This window comes from Salmo salar, chromosome 24 (assembly GCF_965601325.2).
Source record: "Salmo salar chromosome 24, fSalSal1, whole genome shotgun sequence".
NCBI classification, from domain to species: Eukaryota; Metazoa; Chordata; class Actinopteri; order Salmoniformes; family Salmonidae; genus Salmo; species Salmo salar.
In genome coordinates this window covers 12,887,243-12,901,130 of record NC_138314.1, presented here as the reverse complement: position 1 = coordinate 12,901,130, position 13,888 = coordinate 12,887,243, and the positions used below count along the sequence as shown (strand labels likewise).

At 45.9% G+C, this 13,888-nt stretch overlaps 1 protein-coding gene across 1 annotated transcript in view; it reads left to right on the top strand.

The window, feature by feature from the left end:
- Nucleotides 1-13,888, top strand: part of LOC106585097 (semaphorin-4C) — a 51,427-nt gene that overhangs the window by 28,000 nt on the left and 9,539 nt on the right. The window contains exons 2-8 of the mRNA XM_014170926.3: nt 1,006-1,209; nt 7,422-7,576; nt 8,419-8,481; nt 10,702-10,800; nt 12,475-12,571; nt 12,690-12,809; nt 13,528-13,679. Of these exons, the coding sequence (XP_014026401.1) occupies nt 1,107-1,209; nt 7,422-7,576; nt 8,419-8,481; nt 10,702-10,800; nt 12,475-12,571; nt 12,690-12,809; nt 13,528-13,679 (789 nt within the window). The 5' untranslated portion in view covers nt 1,006-1,106. The remainder of the gene's footprint in view (nt 1-1,005; nt 1,210-7,421; nt 7,577-8,418; nt 8,482-10,701; nt 10,801-12,474; nt 12,572-12,689; nt 12,810-13,527; nt 13,680-13,888) is intronic.

Here is a 13,888-nt window from a genome sequence, read left to right as displayed (position 1 = left end):
TCTGTCCATGTCCCTCCTTCTCTCTCTCTATCTCCCCTTCACTCTCTCTCCCCTTGTCTCCCCCCTCCCCCCCTCCCTCCACTCAAGGCGATAGCCAAAGGCCTCTTCATTGATCTAATAAAACCTGGAGTCAGAGCTGTGAGCTGTGAGCCATCAAATATTCTTATCCCGGCCCTCCGTTTAAGCCTACTCATTTAGAGCGCATTTCGATGATCTTGGACTTTTTCTGTCAGTGCGGCTGCTCTTACTTTCCAAAAAGAAAAATCAATAGGAGTCAGATTGGGTTCAGAACGTGCAGTACAGGCTCCGCATCTCAATTCACACCCCCGTCTCCTAAATGCCAAACAGGACAGAAAGTCTCCCTGTTGAAACGGACATTTAAAATTCACATGACATTGAGCAATAAAAATGCAACAGCACCGACGGATATTTCTCATTTAATCTCCGAGAGTAAACACAATTTGACATTTAATGCATGTTTAGAAGTCAACAGCTTTCTTCTCAAATAGGTAAACAGCATCAAAGCGTTGATTTGGCTTCCCGATAGACACCAGCAGGTGTGGAATGATGATTCCACAGGCGGGAAAGCAGGATATCTTTGATAGTCTATTCCTGTAGCATTTATATGTGTATTTTTTAAGCCATGTCTACGGTGATGTTTGTATCATTTACCTCCATTAGTTGAACAGGCTACCGGGTAGCTTCACCTGTCAAAGACAAAACAAGTCTGACGTGTGACATATTCATTTAGGAGAATTATCATAAACTAGATTGCGTGTTGAATTGTCCTTGCTTCGACATTAATTTCCAGAGTCTGGTTGACGTGCTGCCAACACACATTAACTTCGATAGCGCTACATTTCACTTGAATAGCTGTCATTGAATTGGCTTGACGGAGCTCCGATAAGTTGTTTGCGCATGTCGCACGGCCGCTACACTAACGAGGTATCGTGGTAGTCGGTTCTGTACGCTTTTAACTGATTCTGCTTCATCTTTCTTTGTCAGGCTGCCAGAGGCTGTGCCCACGCTGTCTGTCTCCCCTGTCGCTCATCCGTCCACCAGCGAATCAACGGCCTTGCTGAGACCAGGCAGGTCCTATCGGAGCCATGGGTGAGGCTAAGGTCCTGCTGTTGGTTCTTCTGATTGGTTGGGAGAAGTCGTTGTGTCTCAACTGGAACCCGGTCCCACGCAAGACGGTCAGATACCGTGGTGAGTAGATACAGGCCATACCATGTCTGCGTCTGAAATGGCATCCTGTTGACCAGGGCCAATAGGGATTAGGGTGCTATTTCAGATGTAGCCTATATTAACTGTTCACAGTCACTCCGTTTCCTGTTCTTCTGTTGTCGACTGTCTGTTTTAAGTCCAGCGGTCAATGAAAAACCCGTATATCATTTCACAAGAGGAAGTAGCGTACTTCGGCCTCTTTGTCACTCATATACCACATAACCACCTCACACCTTTATTCTGTCCTTTCTTTCCCTCCACTTCCTTCTCTTCCTTCTCCTTTTTATCCCACACCTCCCTCCTTTCTTTGCTTTCAGCCCTGCTAAGAACCAAACAGCCTGTACTATTTTCACAAAGAGATCACATTTCAGCTACACTTAGCAAGGCTGCTATTACGTAAAAGCAGCCCCTTTTTTCTGTCTTCTTTTCCGATTCCCATCTTCCCCACACTCCTTTTCCTGACCCTGACTCACACTCAACCGTCATTGTTGGTGGTGAGGGTTGTGGACGGGGGATACAATGAAAAGAAACAACGAGCAAGCAGTCAATAGCAGCTTGAGAGACACGGCTAGCGATGACACACAGCTCCTGCTCACTCAACTCTAGTCAATCCACAGGCTCATCCCACACCAATAAACAGACTCGGTAAACATTCAACAGGCAATGCAAACAGCCATGCAGCTCGCTCACACAATCACTATCTCATCTAGACAGAGACAGAGAGAGACAGAGAGAGACGGAGGCAGAGACAGAGAGAGACAGACAGAGAGACAGAGAGAGAGACAGAGAGAGAATCAGAGACAGAGAGACAGAGAGAGACAGAGAGACAGAGACAGAGAGAGAGAATCAGAGAAAGTTAAATAGAAGAGAGTGAGAGACAAATAGGGTTGAAGAAAGAGAGACAGAGCAGAGAGGGAGAGAAAGAGAGAGCAAAAGGAGAGGAGCAGGGAGCAGACTGCCTTAAAAGGACAGGAAATAGTTTCACAGTAGCGAGAGGAGCAACGGAGTGAGAAAGAGACGGAAAAGGCAAATACACACACGGAGCGGAACGTCTACAAAGTGTTTTATGTCGCGTGGAGCTGTCTCTCTGCACGCGCAGATCACATAAACATGAACTCTGTGTGTGGTGTGTGTGTGTGTGGTGTGAGTGTGTGTGCGTGTTGGTTTTACTATCCTAAAAACATTTTATTTTTTATTTTAGGCTTAAGGTTAAGTTTAGGGTTAGGGGTTATGGAAAATAGGATTTTGAATGGGAATCAAGTGTTTGGTCCCCACAAGGATAGTTAAAGAAATGTGTGTGTGTGTGTTTGTATGCAGTTTGGTGTCAGCAAACGTGACGAGAGAGAGAGAGAGAGAGAGAGAGAGAGAGAGAGAGAGAGAGAGAGGGAGAGAGAGAGAGAGAGAGAGAGAGAGAGAGAGAGAGAGAGAGAGAGAGAGAGAGAGGCCCAGAGTGTGTGTATGAATAATGCTTAGCCTGGCTGTCTGAGGGATTTAGTACTCCCAGGCAGTTTGGTGGGTGGTGATGGTGGTGGTGGGGGGGGGGGGGGGGGGGGGGGGGGAGAGATCGGAGCAGAGATAATGTTTACTCCCTCTCTCTGCCCACCCAGGCCCCGCCTCTATAATTATGGGTGGCTTATAGTCATTTAGGTTCCGAAGGGGAAAAAACACAAACACTTTTTAACTGCTTCTTCTCTCTCTACTTCTACTTCTCTCCCTCTCTCCATCTCCATCTTTCCATCTCTCCGCCATCTTTCCATCTCTCTTCTTCTCTGTCATTCGCTCTCTCTTTCCACTCTCCTCTCTTTCTCATTTCTCACACACCCTCGTTGCGCCCTGATTTGGGCACGCCTGATTGGAGTATCCATTGGCTGGTTATTTTCAAACACTTAGCGGACACAGACACAGCCCCGCTACCCGCTACTCACCGGCCCCGCCTGTGGCCCAGTCGGGAGCAGATAAAATGCAGTTTGGGGGGTGGGCACACCCCTCTCCCCTTTCCCAGCACAACCCCAATGACAGAGCCCTGTAAACCATCTCCACACAAAGCACAGCAGCTGTGGCCAGAGAGAGAAAGAGGGACGGGCAGTTTGTTTGAAATGCCAGCAGGATGCTTTGATGCAGAGAATGAGACTAAAACTTAAAAGGAAAAACCAAAGCAAATGAGTGGTGCTGATTGAACGAGAGAAATAGAATGAGGATGTGAAGTGAGATCCATCCAGAACAGGGACGGGGGATGGAGTTTTTCATTTTCTCTCTCTCTCTCTCTCTCTCTCTCTCTCTACCCACCAATTACAGTAATTAGTGGTTGCGAGGGATTGAGGGATAGATGGATAAAGTTGTGGTGGGTGTGTTTGTGTGATTGGGGGAGGACAGACAGAGAGAGATAAATCATCCATCCATCCACACGCTATCTGACATGTGTCACTCACCCCCCAGCTTCCATCTCTCCATCCCTCCATCCTCCATCTTCCACTATGTCTCTGATTGAATGGGATTAATAGTATGGAGCAGATGTGACCTAGAGTGGAGTAGAGGGGCTTTAAGTCATATTGTTCAGTAAACAGCAGGGGGTCTGTCACAGAACGGCTATGGTTTTCATAAATCCATCCACGCGCCATTCTCTCTCTCTTTAGCCAGGTCGAAGTAGGGCAGTCTTAACCGTGGCACTCTTCTTCAGAAAGGTCATTTGTGGAATAAATCAACAACTCCTCCACTTGTCCTGTTGTTGTGTTAATCCACTTTTAACATTTCCTTTCCATGTTTGCCCTCCCACTCCTCCTCCCCCGTCTCTGCCAGTTCCCTTCATTCCTCTCTCACCACTCCCTTTGCTAATCTACAGCAATTACAAGTGCTTCCCATCTCTCTCTCTCTCTCTGCTCTCATTCTGTCTCATGCCTTGACATTCAATACAATCCACTCTGAAGTTTCCCTAGTCTCCTGATACAACAACTGGCTGTGTGTGTGTGTGTGTGTGTGTCCGTGATGCTGATGTTTGTGTGTACGTTTATCCCCATGTGGGTACCTGACTTGAGGGATTGTGTGTGTGTGTGTGTGTGTGTGTGTGTGTGTGTGTGTGTGTGTGTATGTGCGTGTGCCTGCATGTGTGTTGGTGTGTGGGTGTGCGTGTGCCTGTGTGTGTTTGCGTGTGTCCCTATGCGTGTTGCCTGCATATGTGTGTGTGTGTGTGTGTGTGTGTGTGTGTGTGTATGTGTGTCTTTTGTAGAGGGCGGTGGGCTATACAGTGTGTATGTCTCCTTGTTTCTTAGTCTGTGTTGCTGCTTCAAAGGTCCTAAAATAGCCCTTTAATTATAGTGCAGTGTGTGAGCTCCTCCATGGTTAGCAGCGTAACGCAGACCGTGGCAGTATTTATAGTTAAGCACTCAACGAAGAGAAGGAGCGTTAGCTTGCTGGAGAGGAGAAGAGAGGAGAGGAGAGGAGAGGCTGGAGCAGCAGCATACACGGAGGCACATCAGAGGAGATCTAAACTAGCCTTGAATCAGTCTTGACTGAGCCCTACTCTCTGCTCCCTGGACTGCCTCGCCTGGCCCGCCGCTCTGGCCTCCCTCCCTCCCTCCTTCCACCAGACTGACCCTGAGCTCTCCCAAAACGGCGCACACACCGAAACACACACACACACAGAGATACACACACACACACACAGCTAGAGTGGGGCATCACAGAGATGGGAGTATAGAACTCCTTCAGTGTAGTGGCTAGCTTAACATCACAGGGCGACAGAGCGCTGGTGCTCTTGTTACCATAGAACCCATAAAACTGACCTCGGCACATCTCAAGAGTTCAGCTGTGGAGAGACACAGACCTCTGCTGCCTCACCCACAACCAACATTTTATGGGCTTGCAGTTTTCCCTTTGGTCTGTGTGTGTGTATGTGTGTGTGTGTGCATGGGTAGATGGGTGCGTGTGTGTGTGTGCGTGTGCGCGTGTGTGTGTGCGTGCGTGGGTGCGTGTGTGTGTGTGCGTGTGTGTGTGCGTGTGTGTGTGTGCGTGCGTGTCTCATCTGTTGCAGTCATTAGATCTTCTCTTTGTGCTCATTTCTGTGGCATGTTCCTCCTTCCCCTTTCATTATATTTTCCCTTACTGGTACAGTCTGTCCTCTTATGTTGTTACTTTAATGTCTGGTGTCTGTTCATAACAACTGCTAAATCAGACAAAGACCCCTCCGTCCACTGTATTAAAACCAAAAGATTTTTGAGTGTATTTTTCCTTTAAGGCCCCCTACCGCGCAGACAGGCCTCAGGGCTGCCCCTGTGTGGTGACAGGTGGGAAGTGCAGCCTCCCATAACAACTAGCAATGACACTGCCACTAATAATTGTAAACAACCCCCTTCAAGCTCTGAGAAACTTTCTGTGAATGTGGACAAACATTATTGTCACTATGCAGGTACGCAGGAGGGTTGTTTGCCAGTAGGTGTGGCGGGAGGAAGGTTTGCGTGTGTGTATGCGAGCGAGTGTGTTTGAGTGCGCAACCGTTTATGCGTCAGCACACGTGTCGATGTGTGTTTACATGTGTGCAAGTGTGTGTGTTTATGTGCGTGAGTATGTGTGTTCTAGTGTGTGTGTGTGTGTACGTGTCAACGCCAGACATTTTCTGTCTGTGTAGAACCTAGCAGATGTGCTCTGGGCTCCCTTGAGGATGTCTCGTCTCCTCTCTCCTCTTCTCATCTCGTCTTTCCTCATCCAGCACACGCGCCAATACCCTCCAATGTTTATACGCTGCTGCTCTCTAGATAATGACTCTAGCTCCACGTGTATTACCTTCTCCCACCGTCTGCCCCCTCGAGTTTCCTCTCCTCCTTATACTGTCTCTCTATACCTCCATGCTCTCTCTCTTTCTCTCTCTCTCTCACCCCCACCCCTCCCTCGCTCTCTGACTTGCTGTCCTGCACCCCACCACCTCTATAGTTCTGGTTCGTTGCTATACCCTTAAACTAGGCCAGGAAGGAAGTCACATGACGTGCCCACCATAAATCAGAAGTGAAGTCTCTTCCCCCTGCTGTAGGATCTCAGGTTTTATTTTTAGAGGAACAGGAATATTATTATTCAATTCATGATATCACTTTACTGAGGCTTGCCTGACGTTTCGCACATGACTTCCCTTTGCTAAGAGCGAGACGCAGAGACACGACAGGAAACACAGGCGTGGATAATGGAAACTAAACTGCATTTGTGCTCTGTCAGTTTCTCCCTGTGTGTTTGTCTTTTACTGCATTGTGTGTGTGGCTGGGTGTGTGTGTGTTTGGTGGGGTGTATGTGTGGCTGGGTGTGTGTGTTTGGTGGGGTGTGTGTGTTGGGTAGGGTGTGTGTGTTGAGTAGGGTGTGTGTGTTGGGTGGGGTGTGTGTGTGGCTGGGTGTGTGTGTGGCTGGGTGTGTGTGTTGGGTGGGGTGTGTAGCTGGGAGTGTGTGTTGGGTAGGGTGTGTAGCTGGGTGTGTGTGTGTTGGGTGGGGTGTGTAGCTGGGTGTGTGTGTGTGTTGGGTGGGGTGTGTGTTGGGTGGGGTGTGTAGCTGGGTGTGTGTGTTTTGGGTGGGGTGTGTAGCTGGGTGTGTGTGTTTTGGGTGGGGTGTGTAGCTGGGTGTGTGTGTTTTGGGTGGGGTGTGTAGCTGGGTGTGTGTGTTGGGTGGGGTGTGTAGCTGGGTGTGTGTGTTTAGTGGGGTGTGTAGCTGGGTGTGTGTGTTTTGGGTGGGGTGTGTAGCTGGGTGTGTGTGTTGGTTGGGGTGTGTAGCTGGGTGTGTGTGTTGGGTGGGGTGTGTAGCTGGGTGTGTGTATTGGGTGGGGTGTATGTGTGGCTGGGTGTGTGTGTGTGTTGGGTGGGGTGTGTAGCTGGGTGTGTGTGTTGGTTGGGGTGTGTAGCTGGGTGTGTGTGTTGGTTGGGGTGTGTAGCTTGGTGTGTGTGTTGGTTAGGGTGTATGTGTGCTTGGGCCTTTTCCTGTGTTTCTCTGTGTTTCTCTGTGTCTCTCTGTGTCTCTCTGTGTCTCTCTGTGTCTCTCTGTGTGTGCCACTTTGACGAAACAGAACGTCTTCACCTTCCCACAGGTGCTGAGCTCCCATGTGGTTCCAAAGGCGCTTGATTTGTGACAAAAAGATGGGCAACACTTTGATCTGCACTGCCATCAGGTCGACTGAGACGCGTGTGTGTTTCTAACAGTATTGTCTATGTATGCGTGTTCCTCTACAGAGGTGCTGGACAGCATGGCCAGGTTCCGGGCTCTAGGTGTGTGGAACTACACCATGGCGACTCTAGCAGAACACGAGAGGGTTCTGTATGTAGGAGCTAGAGAGGCCCTGTTCGCCCTGGACCCTAACGACATCAGCAAACAGCTACGACCTCAGGTAACTACACACACACACCTCAGCGCAGCGGGCACCAACGACAGCTGCGACCTTAACCCTACAGACAGCTTCTTGTGCAACGTTCCTTCACTTTGTTGCGTGGCAGTAAAGTTTCCTGATTCCGATGCCGTCTGTTCAGGGGTGGAGAGGGGAACAAGGCTATTACATGATTATGGGAACGTTAATCAGTGTAATTAGCCTCGTACAATAAAGGCTTGATAAAATGTCTTAAGATGCCTCTGTCCCCTCTCATCTCATATCCCACTCAGACATATACCAGCACTGTGGGGATTGTTATCTGATTAAACTTTCTAATTAGCATGAATTGGACTACTGTGTGACTGACGATGAACATGCAACAGTTCTGTGTTGTGAGCAGCCCAGTAATACGCAGCCCACCTGTTCGCTGCTGCTCTGTCTACCAAGTGTAAAGGGATGATCGGGCCACTGGATGCCACCTGCCCCACTGTCTTCACTCTGCACCTATCTCAACATCTGCCTTCTCATTCTGTTATCCATCTCTCTCTCTCTCTCTCCTCCTGCTGTCTCTAAATCCCATCTCTCTCTATCGGTCTCTCTCTCCTCCCGCTGTCTCTAAATCCATCTCCCTCTATCTGTCTCTCTTTCTCTCTCATCCAACTCTCTTTCTATCTGTTACTGTTGCCGTCTCGTCCACTCATCTCTCTCTCTCACACAAACACATCCCTCCCTCTAATTCTCTCTCTCTCTCTTTCTCTCCCTTTCTCTCTCTCTCTCTCGCTCTCTCTCTCTCTCTTTCTCTCCCTTTCTCTCTCTCTCTCTCTCTCTCTCTCTATTTCTCTCTCTCTCTCTCTCTCTCTCAGATTGACTGGCCAGCACCAAAGGAGAATAAGAGAGAGTGTGCCACCAAGGGCAAGAACAACCAGGTACATATCCTAAAAGTTTCTGTTTACATTTGAGTACCATTGTAGACTGAGTACCCCTTTAGACTGAGTACCCCTTTAGACTGAGTACCCCTTTAGACTGAGTACCCCTTTAGACTGAGTATCCCTTTAGACTGAGTACCCCTTTAGACTGAGTACCCCTTTAGACTGAGTACCCCTTTAGACTGAGTATCCCTTTAGACTGAGTACCACCTTAGACTGAGTACCACCTTAGACTGAGTACCACCTTAGACTGAGTACCACCTTAGACTGAGTACCCCTTTAGACTGAGTACCCCTTTAGACTGAGTACTAGAGGTCGACCGATTATGATTTTTCAACGCCGATACCGGTTATTGGAGGGCCAAAAAAAGCCGCTGCCGATTAATCGGCCAATTTTTTTTTTTGCCAATTATTTTATTTATTTTTAATAATGACAATTACAACAATACTGAATGAACACTTATTTTAACTTATTATAATACATCAATAAAATCTATTTAGCCTCAAATAAATAATGAAACATGTTCAATTTGGTTTAAATAATGTAAAAACAAAGTGTTGGAGAAGAAAGTAAAAGTGCAATATGTGCCATGTAAGAAAGCTAACGTTTAAGTGCCTTGCTCAGAACATGGGAACATATGAAAGCTGGTGGTTCCTTTTAACATGAGTCTTCAATATTCCCAGGTAAGAAGTTTTAGGTTGTAGTTATTATAGGAATTATAGGACTATTTCTCTCTATAAGATTTGTATTTCATATACCTTTGACTATTGGATGTTCTTATAGGCACTTTAGTATTGCCAGTGTAACAGTATAGCTTCCGTCCCTCTCCTCGCTCCTACCTGGGCTCGAACCAGGAACACATCGACAACAGCCACCCTCGAAGCAGCGTTACCCATGTAGAGCAAGGGGAACAACTATTCCAAGTCTCAGAGCAAGTGACGTTTGAAACGCTATTAGCACGCACCCACTAACTAGCTAGCCATTTCACATCGGTTACACCAGCCTAATCTTGGGAGTTGACAGGCTTGAAGTCATAAACAGCGCAATGCATTGCGAAGAGCTGCTGACAAAACGCACGAAAGTGCTGTTTGAATGAATGCTTATGAGCCTGCTGGTGCCTACCACCGCTCAGTCAGACTGCTCTATCAAATCATAGACTTAATTATAATATAATAAACACACAGAAATATGAGCCTTAGGTCATTAGTATGGTCGAATCCGGAAACTATCATCTCGAAAACAAAACTTTTTTTATTTTAGTGAAATACGGAACCGGTCCGTATTTTATCTAATGGGTGGCATCCCTAAGTCTAAATATTCCTGTTACATTGCACAACCTTCAATGGTATGTCATAATTACGTAAAATTCTGGCAAATTAATTCACAACGAGCCAGGCAATGAACGCAAAAGCAGTGACACAATTTCATGTTAGCAGGCAATATTAACTAAATATGCAGGTTTAAAAATATATACTTGTGTATTGATTTTAAAGAAAGGCATTGATGTTTATGGTTAGGTACATTGATGCAACGACAGTGCTTTTTTCGCAAATGCGCTTGTTAAATCATCACCCGTTTGTCGAAGTAAGCTGTGATTCAATGATAAATTAACAGACACCGCATCGATTATATGCAACGCAGGACACGTTAGATAAACTAGTAATATCATCAACCATGTGTAGTTAACTAGTGATTATGTTAAGATTGATAGTTTTTTATAAGATAAGTTTAATGCTAGCTAGCAACTTACCTTGGCTTCTTGCTGCCCTCGCGTAACAAGTAGTCAGCCTGCCATGCAGGCTCCTTGTGGAGTGCAATGTAAGGCAGGTGGTTAGAGCGTTGGACTAGTAACCAGAAGGTTGCAAAAACGAATCCCTGAATCCCCCCTGAACAAGGCAGTTAACCCACCATTCCTAGGCCGTCATTGAAAATAAGAATGTGTTCTTAATCTGACTTGCCTAGTTAAATAAAGGTGTAAAAAAAAAAAAAAAAACGCAAATCGTTGGCCAAAAATACCGATTAACGATTGTTATGAAAACTTGAAATCGGCCCTAATTAATCGGCCATTCCAATTAATCGGTCGACCTCTACTGAGTACCACCTTAGACTGAGTACCACCTTAGGCTGAGTACCACCTTAGATTGTGTGAGCCGGTGGTTATTGCTCTAAATGGTTGAATATTATCCTTCAGTCTCAGCCCCATCTTTCCCCCTCCCACAGACGGAGTGCTTCAACTACATCCGCTTCCTGCAGAGCTACAACCACACCCACCTCTACACCTGTGGAACCTACGCCTTCCAGCCCAAGTGCACCTACATCGTGAGTGGCTTTCAATGAATGATTCCCAAATGGCAGCCTGTTCCCTACTTAGTGGTCTACTTGTCAAAAGTAGTTTACTATAGGGGGAAAAGGGTTGTATTACAGTTGTATTACAGTTGTATTAGGGTTGTATTAGGGTTGTATTGGAGTTGTATTAGAATTGTATTAGAGTTGTATTAGAGTTGTGTTAGAGTTGTATTAGGGTTGTATTAGGGTTGTATTAGAGTTGTATTAGAGTTGTATTAGGGTTGTATTAGGGTTGTATTAGAGCTGTATTAGGGTTGTGTTAGAGTTGTATTAGGGTTGTATTAGAGTTGTATTAGGGTTGTATTAGAGTTGTATTAGGGTTGTATTAGGGTTGTATTAGAGCTGTATTAGGGTTGTATTAAAGTTGTATTAAAGTTGTATTAGAATTGTATTAGGGTTGTATTAGGGTTGTATTAGAGTTGTATTAGGGTTGTATTAGAGTTGTATTAGGGTTGTATTAGGGTTGTATTAGAGCTGTATTAGGGTTGTATTAAAGTTGTATTAAAGTTGTATTAGAATTGTATTAGGGTTGTATTAGGGTTGTATTAGAGTTGTATTAGGGTTGTATTAGAGTTGTATTAGGGTTGTATTAGGGTTGTATTAGAGCTGTATTAGGGTTGTATTAGAGTTGTATTAAAGTTGTATTAGAATTGTATTAGGGTTGTATTAGAGTTGTATTAGAGTTGTATTAGGGTTGTATTAGGGTTGTATTAGAGCTGTATTAGGGTTGTATTAAAGTTGTATTAAAGTTGTATTAGAGTTGTATTAGGGTTGTATTAGAGTTGTATTAGGGTTGTATTAGGGTTGTATTAGAGTTGTATTAGGGTTGTATTAGAGTTGTATTAGAGTTGTATTAGGGTTGTATTAGAGTTGTATTAGGGTTGTATTAGAGTTGTATTAGAGTTGTATTAGAATTGTATTAGAGTTGTATTAGAGTTGTATTAGAGTTGTATTAGAGTTGTATTAGAGTTGTATTAGGGTTGTATTAGAGTTGTATTAGGGTTGTATTAGAGTTGTATTAGGGTTGTATTAGAGTTGTATTAGAGTTGTATTAGGGTTGTATTAGAGTTGCATTAGAGTTGTATTAGGGTTGTATTAGGGTTGTATTAGGGTTGTATTAGAGTTGTATTAGAGTTGTATTAGGGTTGTATTAGAGTTGTATTAGAGTTGTATTAGAATTGTATTAGAGTTGTATTAGAGTTGTATTAGAGTTGTATTAGGGTTGTATTAGAGTTGTATTAGAGTTGTATTAGAATTGTATTAGAGTTGCATTAGAGTTGTATTAGGGTTGTATTAGAGTTGTATTAGAGTTGTATTAGAGTTGTATTAGAGTTGAGCTGTCCTTGTGGTGGCTTCACAGCTAGCAGCACCACTGACATGGTGTCATGTCTCGTATATTCTATCTCCACGCCTCCACACCACATCCTCCCTAAGGCTGAATCCTCTGTGTCAACGGAAAGAGTATTCAATGCCAACGAGGCCGTGGTATCTGGCTCTACATGCGTTTGTAACGGTGATATGATAAGACAGTGTGGTGGATGCAGGGAGCGAGGACTGTGGCTCCTGTTACAAATGTTGTCACGGACAGACAGAGCCCGGAGCTGTGTTAGTCGACACAGACCACTGACCACCTCTGTATCTCCACAGAATGCAGACCACTTTAGTCTCAACCCTGGCTCCCTTGAGGATGGGAAGGGCAAGTGTCCCTACGACCCAGCCAAGGGCCACACAGGCCTTATAGTGGGTAGGTCATCTATTCTGTTTTATTCTATTCTGTTTTATTCTATTTATTCTGTTCTATTATATTCTATGTGTAACTGTTCTCTAATTGTGCCGATCCTGCCTGTCTCTGTGTCGCTCAGACAAGGAGCTGTATTCAGCCACACTGAACAACTTCCTGGGTACTGAGCCTGTGATCCTGAGGAACCTGGGACAGCAACACTACAGCATGAAGAGTGAATACCTGCCGGCCTGGCTCAACGGTGAGAGAGGGAGAGAGAGGAGAGAGAGTTTCCCATGCCAATAATGCAATTGAATTGGGAGAGAGCGAGAGAGAGAGAGGAGAGAGAGTTTCCCATGCCAATAATGCAATTTAATTGGGAGAGAGAGAGCGAGAGAGAGAGAGAGAGGAGAGAGAGAGTTTCCCATGCCAATAATGCAATTGAATTGAGAGAGAGAGATAGAGAGAGAGAAGTGATGGAGAGAGGGGGATGGGAGAAAGGGGGAGATGGAGGAAGTTAGGAGAGGAAAAGTGGAGAGGAAGAGGGGTTAGATGGAAAAAGAAAGGGATAAAGGATAGACATAGGAGATAAGATAAGGACTGGGTTAGAGGCTAGCTAATAGGAGCAGAGAAGCGGTGAGATGGAAAAAGCAGGCTAGAGAGAGTGTGAAAGAGTCTGGTGGAGGGGTGAGAGGTGGAGAGATGAGGTTAGAGAAGTGGACGTGAGGGAAGAGGGGTGAGAGAGATGAGGGATAGTGAGAGGGTATAAAATTGAGACGAGGTTAGAGGGTTAAATAGCAGCGCATGTGACAGGGTTGCAAGTGTTTGAGTCTCAGTGTAAAAAGTCAGTGAGCAGAGTAGGATTGAGTGGTCTGCTTGTGTGTGTGTTCCGGTGGCAGTGTGTGTGCACATGTGTGTGACTGTGCAGTCACACGTGCGTGTTCATATATCGTGTGTGTGCGTGTGTGTTGTCCCATCAGAACCTGACTTTGTGGGCTCGGCCCTGGTGAGGGAGAGCAGTGGCAGTAAGGAGGGGGACGATGACAAGATCTACTTCTTCTTCAGCGAGAGAGCTGTAGAGCTGGACTGTGACACGGAGCTCAATGTGGCCAGGGTGGCCCGCGTCTGCAAGGTAGGCTACACACACACACACACACACACACACACACACACACACACACACACCACACACACACACACACACACACACACACACACACACACACACACCCCCCCCCCTGCCCCCGGAACACACACACAAGCACACCACTCAATCCTACTCTGCTCACTGACTTTTTACACTGAGAGTCAAACACTTCCAACCCTCTTTTCACTCTTTCT